The following is a 16,395-nucleotide window of genomic DNA, read 5'->3' on the forward strand; positions in this document are numbered from 1 at the left end:
ATAATGCACCAGTGTGATTGTTTGTAGCTTTCAACGACAATACACCACAAATTCCTGCATGGATATTGATAGGTGGAGTGTGTGTGTGTGTGTGTGTGTGTACGAGTTACAGGATTGGAACGTACATGAAAACCATGAAGTGAGAAGAGCACTTTTGACTTGTGTCAGCGGGACGGTTGGACAAGCAAGCCTTTTGTTTTTGCATTTGGAACACATTTGAAATGCATTGATATAAAAACAAACACACACACAAAAAAACCAAAAAAAAACCATCGATTTCCAAAATATGCCTTAAGTGTTTGACAGGTAAAAGTTGATTGGCGCCTTTGAAAAGACAAAAGCAGTGAAGTTGGCACGTTGTGTAAATGGTAAATAAAAAGAGAATACAATGATTTGCTAATCCTTTTCAACTTATATTCAATTTAATAGACTGCAAAGACAAGATATTTCATGTTCCAACTGAGAAACTTTTTTTTTTTTGTGTGCAAATTATCATTTTTACCACTGTGTTACATGGCCTTTCCTTTTAAAGGCCTACTGAAACCCACTACTACCGACCACGCAGTCTGATAGTTTATATATCAATGATGACATCTTAACATTATAACACATGCCAATACGGCCGGGTTAACTTATAAAGTGACATTTTAAATTTGCCGCTAAACTTCCGGTTCGAAACGCCTCTGAGGATGACGTATGCGCGTGACGTAGCCCGGGGAACACGGGTATGCCTTCCACATTGAAGCCAATACGAAAAAGCTCTGTTTTCATCTCATTATTCCACAGTATTCTGGACATCTGTGTTCGTGAATCTGTTGCAATCATGTTCATTGCATTATGGAGAAGGAAGCCGAGCAAGCAAAGAAGAAAGTTGTCGGTGCGAAATGGACGTATTTTTCGAACGTAGTCAGCCACAACAGTACACAGCCGGCGCTTCTTTGTTTACATTCCCGAAAGATGCAGTCAAGATGGAAGAACTCGGATAACAGAGACTCTAACCAGGAGGACTTTTGACTTCGATACACAGACGCCTGTAGAGAACTGGGACAACACAGACTCTTACCAGGATTACTTTGATTTGGATGACAAAGACGCAGACGTGCTACTGTGAGTATGCAGCTTTGGCTTGTAAACATTTGATCGCTTGACCGTATGTGCGCAACTTTTTTTTGCGTATGTACGTAACTTTTTTAAAAATATATAAGCTTTATCAACCATGGTTTAAGGGAAGGTTCTTTTGGGCTGAGTGATTGTGTGTGTTGATCAGGTGTTTGAATTGTATTGGCGTGTTCTATGGAGCTAGGAGCTAGCAGAGGAGCTAGCATAACAAACACGCAGGTGTTTTTATGCAGGATTAATTTGTGGCATATTAAATATAAGCCTGGTTGTGTTGTGGCTAATAGAGTATATATATGTCTTGTGTTTATTTACTGTTGTAGTCATTCCCAGCTGAATATCAGGTCACCCCCGGCTCTCACAGCATCTTCCCTATCTGAATAGCTTCAACTCCCCACTAGTCCTTCACTTGCACTTTACTCATCCACAAATCTTTCATCCTCGCTCAAATTAATGGGGAAATTGTCGCTTTCTCGGTCCGAATCTCTCTCACTTCATGCGGCCATCATTGTAAACAATAGGGAACTTTGCGTATATGTTCAACTGACTACGTCACGCTACTTCCGGTAGGGGCAAGCCTTTTTTTTTATCAGATACCAAAAGTTGCAATCTTTATCGTCGTTGTTCTATACTAAATCCTTTCAGCAAAAATATGGCAATATCGCGAAATGATCAAGTATGACACATAGAATAGATCTGCTATCCCCGTTTAAATAAAAAAAATTCATTTCAGTAGGCCTTTAAATCACGCTTTGATACGTTTTATTAGGCTTTATTGAACTTTATTATGCTTTGATGCGATCCTGACGCTTTAAATCAGGCTCTGACACGATTATCAAGCTCTGTTGTGCATTGGAATTAATGTGTCATGAACATTATGAACATTCATTTGTAATAATGACTTTGAAATGTAATATTTTTATGTAATTATGTGCAATTTTTTTTATTTTTTTTTTATAATGTCCTGCCCAGCTTCTCGGGCAAATCATATAGCTCAGATGTAGATGCCCATATCGGCTGTTCAGATTTACTTTACAAAAGAGAAGTGTAGGATACTTCTCTTGTTGCCTTATTTGTATTTTGACTTTATTAAATGTATTTATATTATCATTTGGTGCAGCCGGGCCGGAGCAGGAGGGGATAGAAAGAGAGAAAAAGGAAGACAGAGGGGGGAATTGTGGGGACAAGAGGGGGATTAGACAGAGAGACAAAAACAACAACAACAACAACAACAGAGCAACATCAGCAAATATGACATGTATAAATTATGTGCAATTTGGAAGATGCTGTGATAATTATTTTGTGAATTTGATGAATAAATTGCGTGCGCACACATAGTATAATAAAAAAGAGAAATATGATAAACAAATAAGTACAAAAAAAGGTGAAAAACTCAGTATACTAAGTTTTCCCCACATTTTTTTAGATTTATCTATTTATTTGATTTCTCTTTTTGTTTTATTATAAACAGGATAAAACACATAATGTAATAAAAAAGAAAAATATGATAAACAAATAAGTAAAAAAAAAAGTGAAAAACTCAGTATACTGTTTTCCACACATTTTTTGTATTCATTTATTTTTTCAATTTCTCTTCTTTTTTCGTTATATTATGTTTATTATTTATTGTGTTTTATATTCATTTATTTTTTCAATTTCTCTTTTTTTTCATTATATTATGTTTATTATTTATTGTGTTTTATATTCATTTCTTTTTTCAATTCCTCTTCTTTTTTCGTTAGATTATGTTTATTATTTATTATGTTTTACATCTTCATTTCTTTTATTTCTTTGTCATCTTAATACATATCTATCTTTCATTTCTTATGCTAGTTGACAATAAAAAAAGGCATTTCTTTTATTTTTTTATATTCAATGTCACTAGTCAATATCACAGTCACCTCCTATTTGTAGTTGTAGACTGGGGTCCGCGCTTTGAACCAAGATCTGTTAAGCTTTCCTACGCTTTGAGTCAAGCTTTGCTGAGCTTTGTCAGGCTTTGATACGCTCTCTGCGCTTTATTCCATCCTTGACAGAGCGCCAAATTTTTTTAAACCGTTTAAAATTTTTTGGCATGTCCCGCTTCACTACAAGCTTTCCCACGATCCATTACGACCCTCACGCTTTAATCAGGCTTTGTTACGCTTTAACGCCGGTATTTTAGGCTTCATAATGCGCCACACATTTTCAATGGGAGACAGGTCTGGACTACAGGCAGGCCAGTCTAGTACCCGCACTCTTTTACTACGAAGCCACGCTGATGTAACACGTGGCTTGTGTGGAGGATGCATATATGTTTAAGAGTTCTTTCTTTTGACATAGCCATGTTTAGAGTAGCTAGTACTTCTCCTTTTTGTCTTTTACTAGTTAATCTTGTGTTCAGAGGTCTGTATTGTGTCTTACGTTGGAATGTGAAGACCTCCCCCACTGGTTTCTTATCAGTGGTGTGAGGGGGTGATGGGGGTTTTCTTTGTGTGAAAAGGAGTTGCCTTTTCCGTTGGAATGCCAGATCAACTAGAGCAGCCGATATGAAAGTATTGGTTAAGCTGATCACCTAAAGCTTTGGTATAAACTTCAAAATATTCCAATTCTGTCTTGATGGTCCTTCTTACTCAGCATATATGTCATCGAAAGAACTTGGGATTGACCAGTAACTTAGATTCCCTTGGAGGAAGAACTGGTCTGACGCAACAACTGGCATTGTCTTGCTGAAATAAGCAGGGGCGTCCATGGTAACTTTGCTTGGATGGCAACATATGTTGCTCCAAAACCTGTATGTACCTTTCAGCATTAATGGTGCCTTCACAGATGTGTAAGTTACCCATGCCTTGGGCACTAATACACCCCCATACCATCACCAATGCTGGCTTTTTGAATTTTGCGCCTATAACAATCCAGGTGGTTCTTTTCCTCTTTGGTCCAAAAACAATTTGAAATGTGGACTCGTCAAGACCACAGAACACTTTTCCACTTTGCATCAGCCCATTTTAGATGAGATCGGGTGTTGTTGATAAATGGCTTTGGCTTTGCATAGTAGTAGTTTTAACTTGCACTTACAGATGTAGCGACGAGCTGTAGTTACCGACAGTGGTTTTCTGAAGTGTTCCTGAGCCAATATGGTGATATCCTTTACACACCGATGTCGCTTTTTGATGCAGTACCGCCAGAGGGATCCAAGGTCACGGGCTTAGCCGCTTACGTGCAGTGAGTTCTCCCAGATTCTCTGAACCTTTTGATGATATTACGGAGCGTAGATGGTGAAATCCCTAAATCCCTTGCAATAGCTCGTTGAGAAATGTTGTTCTTAAACTGTTCGACAATTTGCTCACGCATTTGTTCACAAAGTGGTGACCCTCGCCCCATCCTTGTTTGTGAATGACTGAATATTTCATGGAAGCTCCTTTTACACCCAATCATGGCACCCACCTGTTCCCAATTTAGCCTGTTCACCTGTGGGATGTTCCACATAAGTGTTTGATGAGCATTCCTCAACTGTCTCAGTCTTTTTTGCCACTTGTGCCAGCTTTTTTGAAACATGTTGCAGGCATCAAATTCCAAATGAGCTAATGTTTGCAAAAAATAACAAAGTTTTCCAGTTCGAACGTTAAATATCTTGTCTTTGCAGTCTATTCAATTTAATATAGGTTGCAAAGGATTAGCAAATCATTGTATTCTGTTTTTATTAAGAATTTACACAACGTGCCAACTTCACTGGTTTTGGGTTTTGTACTTATAAAATGGCACAATAAGATTAATCATTATTGTTCTTATATCCCATTGCTTTGTGCAGGTTATTCGTAGTCGTTGAGTACAAAAAAGTAGAAGTGACTTTTAAATGAGAGAAGTACTTCGGCATACTTTGGAAGACTCGTTCAATTTAGGCTGAATCTCAATTCTCCTCCCCTTGAAACTGAGAGGCAGGAGGAAGTAGTCAAAAATAGAATTCTAAGAACAGATAAGTGATCAAAAGCAAACTTCATTATTTGGAAGCTGTCATTTTGTCATGATCTGTGGTCTGGATCATGTTTTTGTTATTTTCTGTTAGTTTTAAGACTCCATTAGTTCCTGTTTTTGTGCACCCTTGTTTGTTTTAGTTTCCATGGCGACTGATCAGTTTCACCTGCCTCACGTGTCCCGAACACATGATCTGTGGTCTGGATCATGTTTTTGTTATTTTCTGTTAGTTTTAAGACTCCAATTAGTTCCTGTTTTTGTGCACCCTTGTTTGTTTTAGTTTCCATGGCGACTGATTAGTTTCACCTGCCTCACGTGTCGTCCCGAATACGTGGATCATGTTTTTGTTATTTTCTGTTAGTTTGAAGACGTGTCCCGAACACATGAGGCAGGTGAAACGAATCAGTCGCCATGGAAACTAAAACAAACAAGGGTGCACAAAAACAGGAACTAATGGAGTCTTAAAACTAACAGAAAATAACAAAAACATGATCCAGACCACTGCGATGAGGTGGCGACTTGTCCAGGGTGTACCCCGCCTGCCGCCCAATGGTAGCTGAGATAGGCTCCAGCGACTCCCCGCGACCCCAAAAGGGACAAGCGGTAGAAAATGGATGGATGATCCAGACCACAGATCATGACAAATTTCGGTAGAAATTGTGTGTGAAACCTGGAGAAATGCTAGCAGTTAGCGTCAAGTAACAAAGTGTACGACTCTTGGGTGTGTACCTGTTAGCATGATTAAACTTTTGCATGTTAGATATTTGATTCTGAGGCGTACGCCTGCAAAATTTCTCAAAGCGCTAACATTAACATGCTAAAAGGTAATACGCATGAAATAACAAAATATATTACACTCGGATGCATATACCTGCAAAATTAGCTCTAGAGCTAACATGTTAACAGTTAGCATGCCTTATTAAATGACATTTTTGACTTTGCAGTGTAAACATTCAAAATTGGCTAAAAAGTCAGCATGCTAATGTTAGAATAATTGTTTGTAAATTATCACAAAAACTTTGTGTTACATTGAGCAGCAAAAGCTGTCTTTGAAACCTACCAAGAGTAAGGCTCGTAAAACTCCACTGTGTAGGGGGTAAAGCAAGATGAAGGTGTTCCTGTGTCTTTCATGTTTGGTAATCAACAGAAAGATATTGTTCTAACCCAAGGACTTCAAAGCGGACCAGACTCCCCTCCAGGCGACCTCTTGAACCTCCTTTTTGAACTGTTTTTACGAACGTCTTTTTGAACTATTTTACGACCTCTTCTTTTGAACTGTTCGGTAACCAAAGGCAGCGCTGTTTACGACCCACTTCCCTCTGGAAGCAGCTGTGGTCGTGTGGTCGGAGAAAGTCAAATAAAGGAGTACAATCTTTCACCAGAGCGTGCTGAGGTACTGTACAAAGGGTACAGTGTACAGGCAACTCTCCTCAATTGAGTCCAAATTGAATTCTGTCTCAGTTTAATTCCTTGCCTCTTGTTTTGTTTAATAAATGTCATCAGTGTTTGAACCTGACAGCTAAAATCAACATGCTAACAATAGGATGCTGGCAATTGACTAAAATTAGCAAGAAACATTTCGACTTTGAAACGGTTTGAATTGCTCGAAAAAATGCTGAAGTCCTAACACTTTTCAATAAAGGATAAAGAAACCGGGAATTTTTTTGGACAACAAAAATATATAGCTGGAATGTTCCGAATAAGTGGAATGTTTTGATGGCGGGCTGGTTAAAAACTATTGGGAGAAAAAAGTGCTATTGAAAAATGACAATCGCTAACGTTAGCATGCTAGCGTTTATATCTCATTTTGCAGGTACAGTTCAGAGTCATATGTTTAATTACTTCACACATGCTACCTGACTTGTAAATATGCTAACAATTCCCGGAACTTTATTGTCATACCAGCACAGTCAAATATTTTACTTCAGGCATGTTAACTGTTAGCATGTTACCTGTTTTTAAAATTCATTTTGCAGATTTACACACCAGAGTTAAATATCTTGTTATTTCACGCACGCTAACTGCTAGATTTTATTTTTAAACTCATTTTGCAGAGTCACATATTTTGTTACCAGCTAGCATTCCAGTTTGGCTCTTTAGCATCCGACAAAATGTGAGGTGGAGAATTGGGTTTCAGCCTTAAGACGTCATTTAAGTGCCAATGTTATGCATCATCATCGTCAGTACTAGCTGTCACCTCTTGGAGGCGCTGTCTTGAGCACAGACGTAAAAGAAGGCAGAAAGTAACATGATTGAAACCAAAAAAAAGAATGAAGTTTGCATAATGAGAGTTCATTTTACCAAACACATCAAATGACCTTTGGTAACATTGAGAGTCCTGTTTCACTTCAAGTGGAACATTTAGTTTCACGTTTGGTGAATCGTGTCAATAATTACTTGAAGCATTTGGGAAGTCAACTTATTTGCTTTCATTTGGAAAATAAATATAGGAGCACAGTTGGCATAAGTCATGTAAATGACGTATGTATATACGTATGTATGTATATATGTGTATACATTGATACGTATGTATATATGTGTATACATTAATACGTATGTATATATTAGGGATGTCCGATAATGGCTTTTTGCCGATATCCGATATGCCGATATTGTCCAACTCTTTAATTACCGATACCGATATCAACCGATACCGATATCAACCGATATATACAGTCGTGGAATTAACACATTATTATGCCTAATTTGGACAACCAGGTATGGTGAAGATAAGGTACTTTTTTAAAAAAATGAATAAAATAAAATAAGATAAATAAATTAAAAACATTTTCTTGAATAAAAAAGAAAGTAAAACAATATAAAAACAGTTACATAGAAACTAGTAATTAATGAAAATTTGTAAAATTAACTGTTAAAGGTTAGTATTATTAATGGACCAGCAGCACGCACAATCATGTGTGCTTACGGACTGTATCCCTTGCAGACTGTATTGATATATATTGATATATAATGTAGGAACCAGAATATTAATAACAGAAAGAAACAACCCTTTTGTGTGAATGAGTGTAAATGGGGGAGGGAGGTTTTTTGGGTTGGTGCACTAATTGTAAGTGTATCTTGTGTTTTTTATGTGGATTTAATAAAAAACAACAACAAAAAAAAACACGATACTGATAATTAAAAAAACGATACCGATAATTTCCGATATTACATTTTAACGCATTTATCAGCCGATAATATCGGCAGACCGATATTATCGGACATCTCTAGTATATATGTGTATACATTAATACAGCACACCAGGTTTGAAAGAAGAGGGTCAACAATATTATCATATTATATTTAGGGCTGGCAACGTTAACCCAATATTAATGAGTTAATGCTCGTGTTTGTGGGTTTCCGGTAAAGCGTGTTTGTGTCCATTTTGTGTTGAGTCTTTTAAAAAAAAGCACATTTTATTAATCAACATTTGCACTAAGCAAATTGTCCAGTTCTATCTAATTAGCTGCGCATATGCTAACAATAACCCTGTTATAACAAGAATTTTACTTCCAATTACTGTATCAAAAACTGTTAAAGATATTTTTGCTTCGTTTTAACTGCAATAATGCTAACAGTAGCCCTGTTATAACAAGAATTCCACTCCCAACTATAGAAATATGCTAACATTAGCCCTGTTATGACACAAATTCCACTCCCAACTATAGAAACTGAGTTATATTACCCTAAAGCAGGGGTGACCAACTCATTTTAGATGGGGGGCCACATGGAGACAAATCTACTCCCAAGTGGGCCGGACTGGTAAAATCACGGCACGATAACTTAAAAATAAAGACAACTTCGGATTGTTTTCTTTGTTTAAAAATAGAACATTTTGAAATTGTACAAATCAAGTTTTTTTTTTTTTATACAATTACCTGTTGCGGTTAATAGTATGCATACTTTATTTGTCGTCATTTATAATTTCTGAAGGAATGATGTGACAATGTTCATTAGTCAACTCATTGGTGTTAACAAGTACTCTTGCTTAAATAGGTTTTGGCTACTCTGATGGTAATTAACCATTATAGTCACACACGCACACAATAGGTGTGGTGAAATTTGCCCTCTGCATTTGACCCATCCCCTTGTTCACTCCCTGGGAGGTGAGGGGAGCAGTGAGCAGCAGCGGTGGCAGCGCCCGGGAATCATTTTTTGGGGATTTAACCCCCAATTCCAACCCTTGATGCTTGGAGGTAATGGGCATACTTGCCAACCTTGAGACCTCCGAATTCGGGAGATGGAGGGGGGGGCGGCGAAGTTGAGGTGGGTGGGGTTGGGGGGAGGGCGGGGTTTGATGGTAGCGGTGGGTGTATATTGTAGCGTCCCAGAAGAGTTAGTGCTGCAAGGGGTTCTGGGTATTTGTTCTGTTGTGTTTATGTTGTGTTACGGTGCGGATGTTCTCCCGAAATGTGTTTGTCATTCTTGTTTGGTGTGGGTTCACAGTGTGGCGCATATTTGTAACAGTGTTAAAGTTGTTTATACGGCCACCCTCAGTGTGACCTGTATGGCTGTGAGGGCTGCGAATCTTTGGGTGTCCCACGATTCGATTCAAAATCGATTTTTTTTCGATTCGACGCAATTCTCGATTCAAAAACGATATTTTCCCGATTCAAAACAATTCTCTATTCATTTAATACATAGGATTTCAGCAGGATCTACCCCAGTCTGCTGACATGCAAGCAGAGTAGTAGATTTTTGTAAAAAGCTTTTATAAGTGTTAAGGACAATGTTTTATCAACTGATTGCAATAATGTACATTTGTTTTAACTATTTAATGAACTATAAATATGACTTATTTTATCTTTGTGAAAATATTGGACACAGTGTGTTGTCAAGCTAATGAGATGCGATGCAAGTGTAAGCCACTGTGACACTATTTTTCTTTTTTTTTTATTATAAATGTCTAATGATAATGTCAATGAGGGATTTTTAATCACTGCTATGTTGAAATTGTAACTAATATTGATACTGTTGTTGATAATATTCATTTTTGTTTCACTACTTTTGGTTTGTTCTGTGTCGTGTTTGTGTCTCCTCTCAATTGCTCTGTTTATTGCAGTTCTGAGTGTTGCTGGGTCGGCTTTGGTTTTGGAATTGGATTGCATTGTTATGGTATTGCTGTGTATTGTTTTGTTGGATTGATTAATATAAAAAAAATTAAAAAAAAATAAAAATGGAAAAAAATAAATAATAATTTTTTTTTTTTTAAATTTGATTTTTTAAAAATGAGAATCAATTCTGAATCGCACAACGTGAGAATCGCGATTCAAATTAAAATCGATTTTTTCCCATACCCCTAATGGCTGTTGACCAAGTATGCTTGCATTCACTTGTGTGTGTTAAAGCCGCATATATTATGTGACTGGGCCGGCACGCTGTTCGTATGGAGGAAAAGCGGACGTGACGACAGGTTGTAGAGGACGCTAAAGGCAGTGCCTTTAAGGCACGCCCCCAATATTGTTGTCCGGGTGGAAATCGGGAGAAATTCGGGACAATGGTTGCCCCGGGAGATTTTCGGGAGGGGCACTGAAATTCGTGAGTCTCCCGGGAATATCGGGAGGGTTGGCAAGTATGGTAACGGGTCCCATTTTTATAGTCTTTGGTATGACTCTGCCGGGGTTTGAACTCACAACCTACCCATCGCAGGGATACTCTAACCACAAGGCCACTGAGTAGGTGCCGACTGTTTCTCCTCATATTATTCTCCGGCCATAAAATGAAAGTGAATAAGTTACTTCCCAGAATGCAAAGCAGGAAGAGAGCACGCATGGGTATTTAGCGTAGTAAAGTAAAAAGGTACAAAGACGTCGAAAAGGACTTGGGTGAACATTCTGAGAATTCCTGAGTTTGACCCCCCGTGACGCTGGCAGGAGGGGAGGGAAGCTAACAGGAAGTATGAAACACAAAGCTGCCGGTCCAGAAGGTACCTGTGGAACAATATTGCTGAGAGGACAAAAAACATCTGCAAAGATTCCCGTCCAGTATTTGAAAAATAAACATTAAGTACCGTCGTGTCTCTTCTGTTCCTCCGTCGTGCACTTCCGGATCATTTCCTGACAGAAATCCACGGTGACGGAGGAGCTGAACACTTCCCGCGTGGACTCGAACATCAGAGGTCCGTTGGCGTGAGAAGATGCCTTCAGTTCCCCCGCCGACGATAAACACGCCGCTTTGTTTCCCGGAGGCGACTTTGGCAGGAACGCACCGTCGTCGTCGTCGTGGGCAGGTGGCGGCGGCGGCGGTGGCGACGGCGGGTTGGATGTGAGGTCGATGCTGGCGGACATGGGAGGCGAATGGCCGCCCTGCACGTCTCTGCACACTTGCTGGGAGAGGAAGGAGAGGTTCTGCCACAGCTCTGACATGCACACCTTCAGCTGATTGCGTTCGCTCAGCAGCTTCTCCTTCTCACACACCTGACCAGGACCAATGAAGATGTATTATTTACAGTATATCCACACTCATATAACCTCTTAAAGGCCTACTGTAATGAAATGTTTTTATTTAAACGGGGATAGCAGATCCATTCTATGTGTCATACTTGATCATTTCGCGATATTGCCATATTTTTGCTGAAAGGGTTTAGTAGAGAACATCGACGATAAAGTTCGCAACTTTTGGTCGCTGATAAAAAAAAGCCTTGCCTGTACCGGAAGTAGCGTGACGTCGCAGGTTGAAAGGCTCCTCACATTTCCCCATTGTTTACACCAGCAGCGAGAGCGATTCGGACCGAGAAAGCGACGATTACCCCATTAATTTGAGCGAGGATGAAAGATTTGTGGATGAGGAACGTGAGAGTGAAGGACTAGAGTGCAGTGCAGGACGTATCTTTTTTCGCTCTGACCGTAACTTAGGTACAAGGGCTCATTGGATTCCACACTTTCTCCTTTTTCTATTGTGGATCACAGATTTGTATTTTAAACCACCTCGGATACTATATCCTCTTGAAAATGAGAGTCGAGAACGCGAAATGGACATTCACAGTGACTTTTATCTCCACGACAATACATCGGCGAAGCACTTTAGCTACGGAGCTAACGTAATAGTATCGGGCTTAACTGCATATAGAAACAAAAGAATTAAACCCCTGACTGGAAGGATAGACAGAAAATCAACAATACTATTAAACCATGGACCTGTAATTGCACGGCTAATGCTTTCCAGCCTGGCGAAGCTTAACAATGCTGTTGCTAACGACGCCATTGAAGCTAAATTAGCTACGGGACCTCACAGAGCTATGCTAAAAACATTAGCTATCCACCTACGCCAGCCAGCCCTCATCTGCTCATCAACACCCGTGCTCACCTGCGTTCCAGCGATCGACGACGCGACGAAGGACTTCACCCGATCATCGACGCGGTCGGCGGCTAGCGTCGGATAGCGCGTCTGCTATCCAAGTCAAAGTCCTCCTGGTTGTGTTGCTGCAGCCAGCCGCTAATACACCGATCCCACCTACAGCTTTCTTCTTTGCAGTCTTCATTGTTCATTAAACAAATTGCAAAAGATTCACCGACACAGATGTCCAGAATACTGTGGAATTTTGCGATGAAAACAGAGCTTTTTGTATTGGATACAATGTGTCCGAATTATTCCGTTTCAACCATTGACGTCACGCGCATACGTCATCATACCGAGACGTTTTCAACTGGAAGTTTCGCGGGAAATGTAAAATTGCACTTTATAAGTTAACCCGGCCGTATTGGCATGTGTTGCAATGTTAAGATTTCATCATTGATATATAAACTATCAGACTGCGTGGTCAGTAGTACTGGGTTTCAGTAGGCCTTTAAGGCCCAAGCTGTTTGTTTACATGTTTTTATTTTTTATTTCTCTTCGCTATTTGGGCTTATTGGACCCTAAATTAGAATAAAAACTGAAAATCATCTTTTGATATGATGTACTTAGTCCATAAGTACACAAACGTGTACTTCATGTGTAGTGACATGCTAATTTTTATTTTTACACTTTTTTCCCCCCAAATTCCATTGCATGTTATTGTCATGATCCGTGGTCCGGATCATGTTTTGTTTAGTTATGTTCTGTTAGTTTTGGACTTCACGAGTTCCTGTTTTTGTGCACCGTTGTTTGTTTTGTCACCATGGCGACTCATTCGTTTCACCTGCCTCATTTGTTCGGGACACGCACCTGCTTTAATCAGGAGATTATTATTTAAGCCTGTGGTTGCCAGTTAGTCGGGTGGCGACATTCTGTCATGACGAGGGTTTTTTTGCAACTTACCGTATTTTTCGGACTATAAGTCGCAGTTTTTTTCATAGTTTGGGTGCGACTTATACTCAGGAGCGACTTATGTGTGAAATTATTAACACATTAGCGTAAAATATCAAATAATATTATTTAGCTCATTCACGTAAGAGACTAGACGTATAAGATTTCATGGGATTTAGCGATTAGGAGTGACAGATTGTTTGGTAAACGTATAGCATGTTCTATATGTTATAGTTATTTGAATGACTCTTACCATAATATGTTACGTTAACATACCAGGCACGTTCTCAGTTGGTTATTTATGCCTCATATAACGTACACTTATTCAGCCTGTTGTTCACTATTCTTTATTTATTTTAAATTGCCTTTCAAATGTCTATTCTTGGTGTTGGGTTTTATCAAATACATTTCTCCAAAAAATGCGACTTATACTCCAGTGCGACTTATATATGTTTTTTTCCTTCTTTATTATGCATTTTCTGCCGGTGCGACTTATACTCCGGAGCGACTTACACTCCGAAAAATACGGTACTGCGGTGTCGTTCTCCCAGGAAGGCAGACGGACTACTCGGGACAAGGCGTGCAGGTAAAAACACGATTTATTCTTAACCTACACAGGAAAAGACAGGAACTAAAACGAAAGAAAAGTGTGCCGGTCGCACGAGAGGCTAAGGATCATAAAACTTAATGCAGGAAACATAGACGTAAACACTTAGCCTGAACTATGAACATAAACAAACAAGACTTACTGGACACGGCATGAATCGAACAGCATGAACTATGGCAAGAAAAGTCAGAACGGAGCAATGTCGCCAGCCGACTAACTGGCAACCACAGGCTTAAATAATAATCTCCTGATCAAAGCAGGTGCGTGTCCCGAACAAATGAGGCAGGTGAAACGAATGAGTCGCCATGGTGACAAAACAAACAAGGGTGCACAAAAACAGGAACTCATAGAGTCCAAAACTAACAGAACATAACTAAACAAAACATGATCCGGACCACGGATCATGACAGTTATACTCTTCTGACACCACCAGATGGCAGTATAAGTGCCCATATGTGGGCATAAGACCCCAATTCAGTAGTGTACACAATTTTGGAAATAAGAGCTAAAAGGTGCTGTCCACGCATGTGGCCACTAAGGCCTTAGGTAGACCCACTACTAATCTCCCATATTTTTATTTATACGATTCCACTTTTTCAGGCTATTATTTTATTAAATATGAAATATTCCCGGTTTACACATATTTCCACTTTTGTCCGTAGCACTTCTCTAATAAAAAGTGTTCCTACTTTCAATTCGTTAAAAACATATTCCAAAATGCCATCCAAAATGCTAACAGTTAGCATGTTAACTTTTTTGGCATTCATTTTTACTGGCATACACCTCAAATTTAAATTTGTTGTTACTTGACGTATGCTAGCTGTTAGCATGCTAGCTTTTTGGCAAATCTTTGCTAGTATACGCCTACAAATCCAATATTTTGTTACTTGACACATGCTAGCTTTTTAGCAAATGTTCAGAGCAATTTTCCCTCTAATTTTGTGAGCAAACGCAAAAACTCCCTGAGCATTTAGTGGAGCCCATGTGAGCAACATCAGACGTGCAACACTGCGGCTACACCAGCAGCACACCTGTCCCAAACCTGACTAAATAACAAGTTCAATCTCCATCCATCCATCCATTTTCTACCGCTTGTCCCTTTCGGGGTCGCGGGGGGTGTTGGAGCCTATCTCAGCTGCATTCGGGCGGAAGGCGGGGTACACCCCGGACAAGTCGCCACCTCATCGCAGGGCCAACACAGATAGACAGACAACATTCTCTTATTATTATAATGAAATGACAGCAGTCCTTTCCATGAGGTTATTTTCTAATATAAGTGTTTAGGCCCACTTACAATGACAATAACAAAAAATATTGTTTTTCATGAACTGAGTACTTGTATTGTTTGTCTGGGTGGAGGTCCTGCTTTGGAAATAATTTGTACCCCTTTCAGACATTGCATTTACTTCCCATTAAAACATTCACATGTTGCACAATGAGATGTAAGCAGGGGATCATGTGTACATTTCTGCAACTTCCTGTTTGTAAAAAATATATTTTTATTAGTATTTATTTAATATACTAACAGCATTTCATGATTAATATTTATAAATTAAGATTCCTAATAAATGACACTAGAATAAGCACACATTTGATTGGTAAATCATAGTGTAACGACCTGGAATGATACTTTATGTGTGGTGTTGGAGTTGTCCGACTTTTTGTGTGGCTGTAAACGCATCACTGGCTAAGTGCCATATGTGCATGTGTTGGCGCAAGTGAGATAGAGCGAGCGGCTGCTGTTGATATAACAAAGTTGCTTTTGGTCTGGTTTGTACTGCAGAAAATGACCACTTTTGCTAGATATAATTTTTTTTACTAATGTTTTGGTGATGTGTTTATGGCTGACAATAAAGAGTATTGCTCAGTAAAGTGATGGATGGAATTCATGTCCTCAAAGCGTCTCGACAGACGTTACAATATTTGAACAATGATGACGAAAACTGTTTTCTCTGTCGTGTCCGTGTGTCGAAAATTGTTATGCGCTTATTTTTTAATTTGATTTTGTGCGTGGCATAGATTTGCCGTGCACAGAGGACGCTTGAGCAGTGCGCAATTGCACAGGCGCGCACCTTAGAGCAGTGGTCCCCAACCACCGGGCCGCGGACCGGTACCGGGCCGCACAAGAAATGAATTAAAAAAAAAAAAAAAAAAAAAAAAAGGATTTTATTTTTTTATGAAATCAACATAAAAAACACAATATATAAATTATATATCAATATAGATCAATACAGTCTGCAGGGATACAGTCCGTAAGCACACATGATTGTATTTATTTATGTAAAAAAAAAAAAAAAAAAAATTTTTTTTTTTTTTTTAAAAATACACCCCCCACCCCCACCGGTCCGTGGGACAAATTTTCAAGCGTTGACCGGTCCGAAGCTACAAAAAGGTTGGGGACCACTGCCTTAGAGGGAACGTTGCCTTAGAGTCAATTTTTTTGTTACTTAGACTTCCTTTATTGTCATTCAAATTTGAACTTAACAATACAG

At 39.1% G+C, this 16,395-nt stretch overlaps 1 protein-coding gene across 2 annotated transcripts in view; it reads right to left on the reverse strand.

The window, feature by feature from the left end:
• Positions 1 to 10,371: 10,371 nt before the first annotated feature.
• The window catches only part of LOC133645567 (transcription regulator protein BACH2-like), a 59,459-nt gene continuing 53,435 nt past the window's right edge, over positions 10,372 to 16,395 (reverse strand). For both annotated transcript variants that reach the window (XM_062040407.1, XM_062040408.1), the window contains exon 5: positions 10,372 to 11,486. In XM_062040407.1, coding sequence (XP_061896391.1) covers positions 11,073 to 11,486 — 414 coding nt within the window. In that variant the 3' untranslated portion in view covers positions 10,372 to 11,072. The remainder of the gene's footprint in view (positions 11,487 to 16,395) is intronic.

The sequence above is a fragment of the Entelurus aequoreus genome, linkage group LG03 (genome assembly GCF_033978785.1).
Source record: "Entelurus aequoreus isolate RoL-2023_Sb linkage group LG03, RoL_Eaeq_v1.1, whole genome shotgun sequence".
Taxonomy (NCBI): Eukaryota; Metazoa; Chordata; class Actinopteri; order Syngnathiformes; family Syngnathidae; genus Entelurus; species Entelurus aequoreus.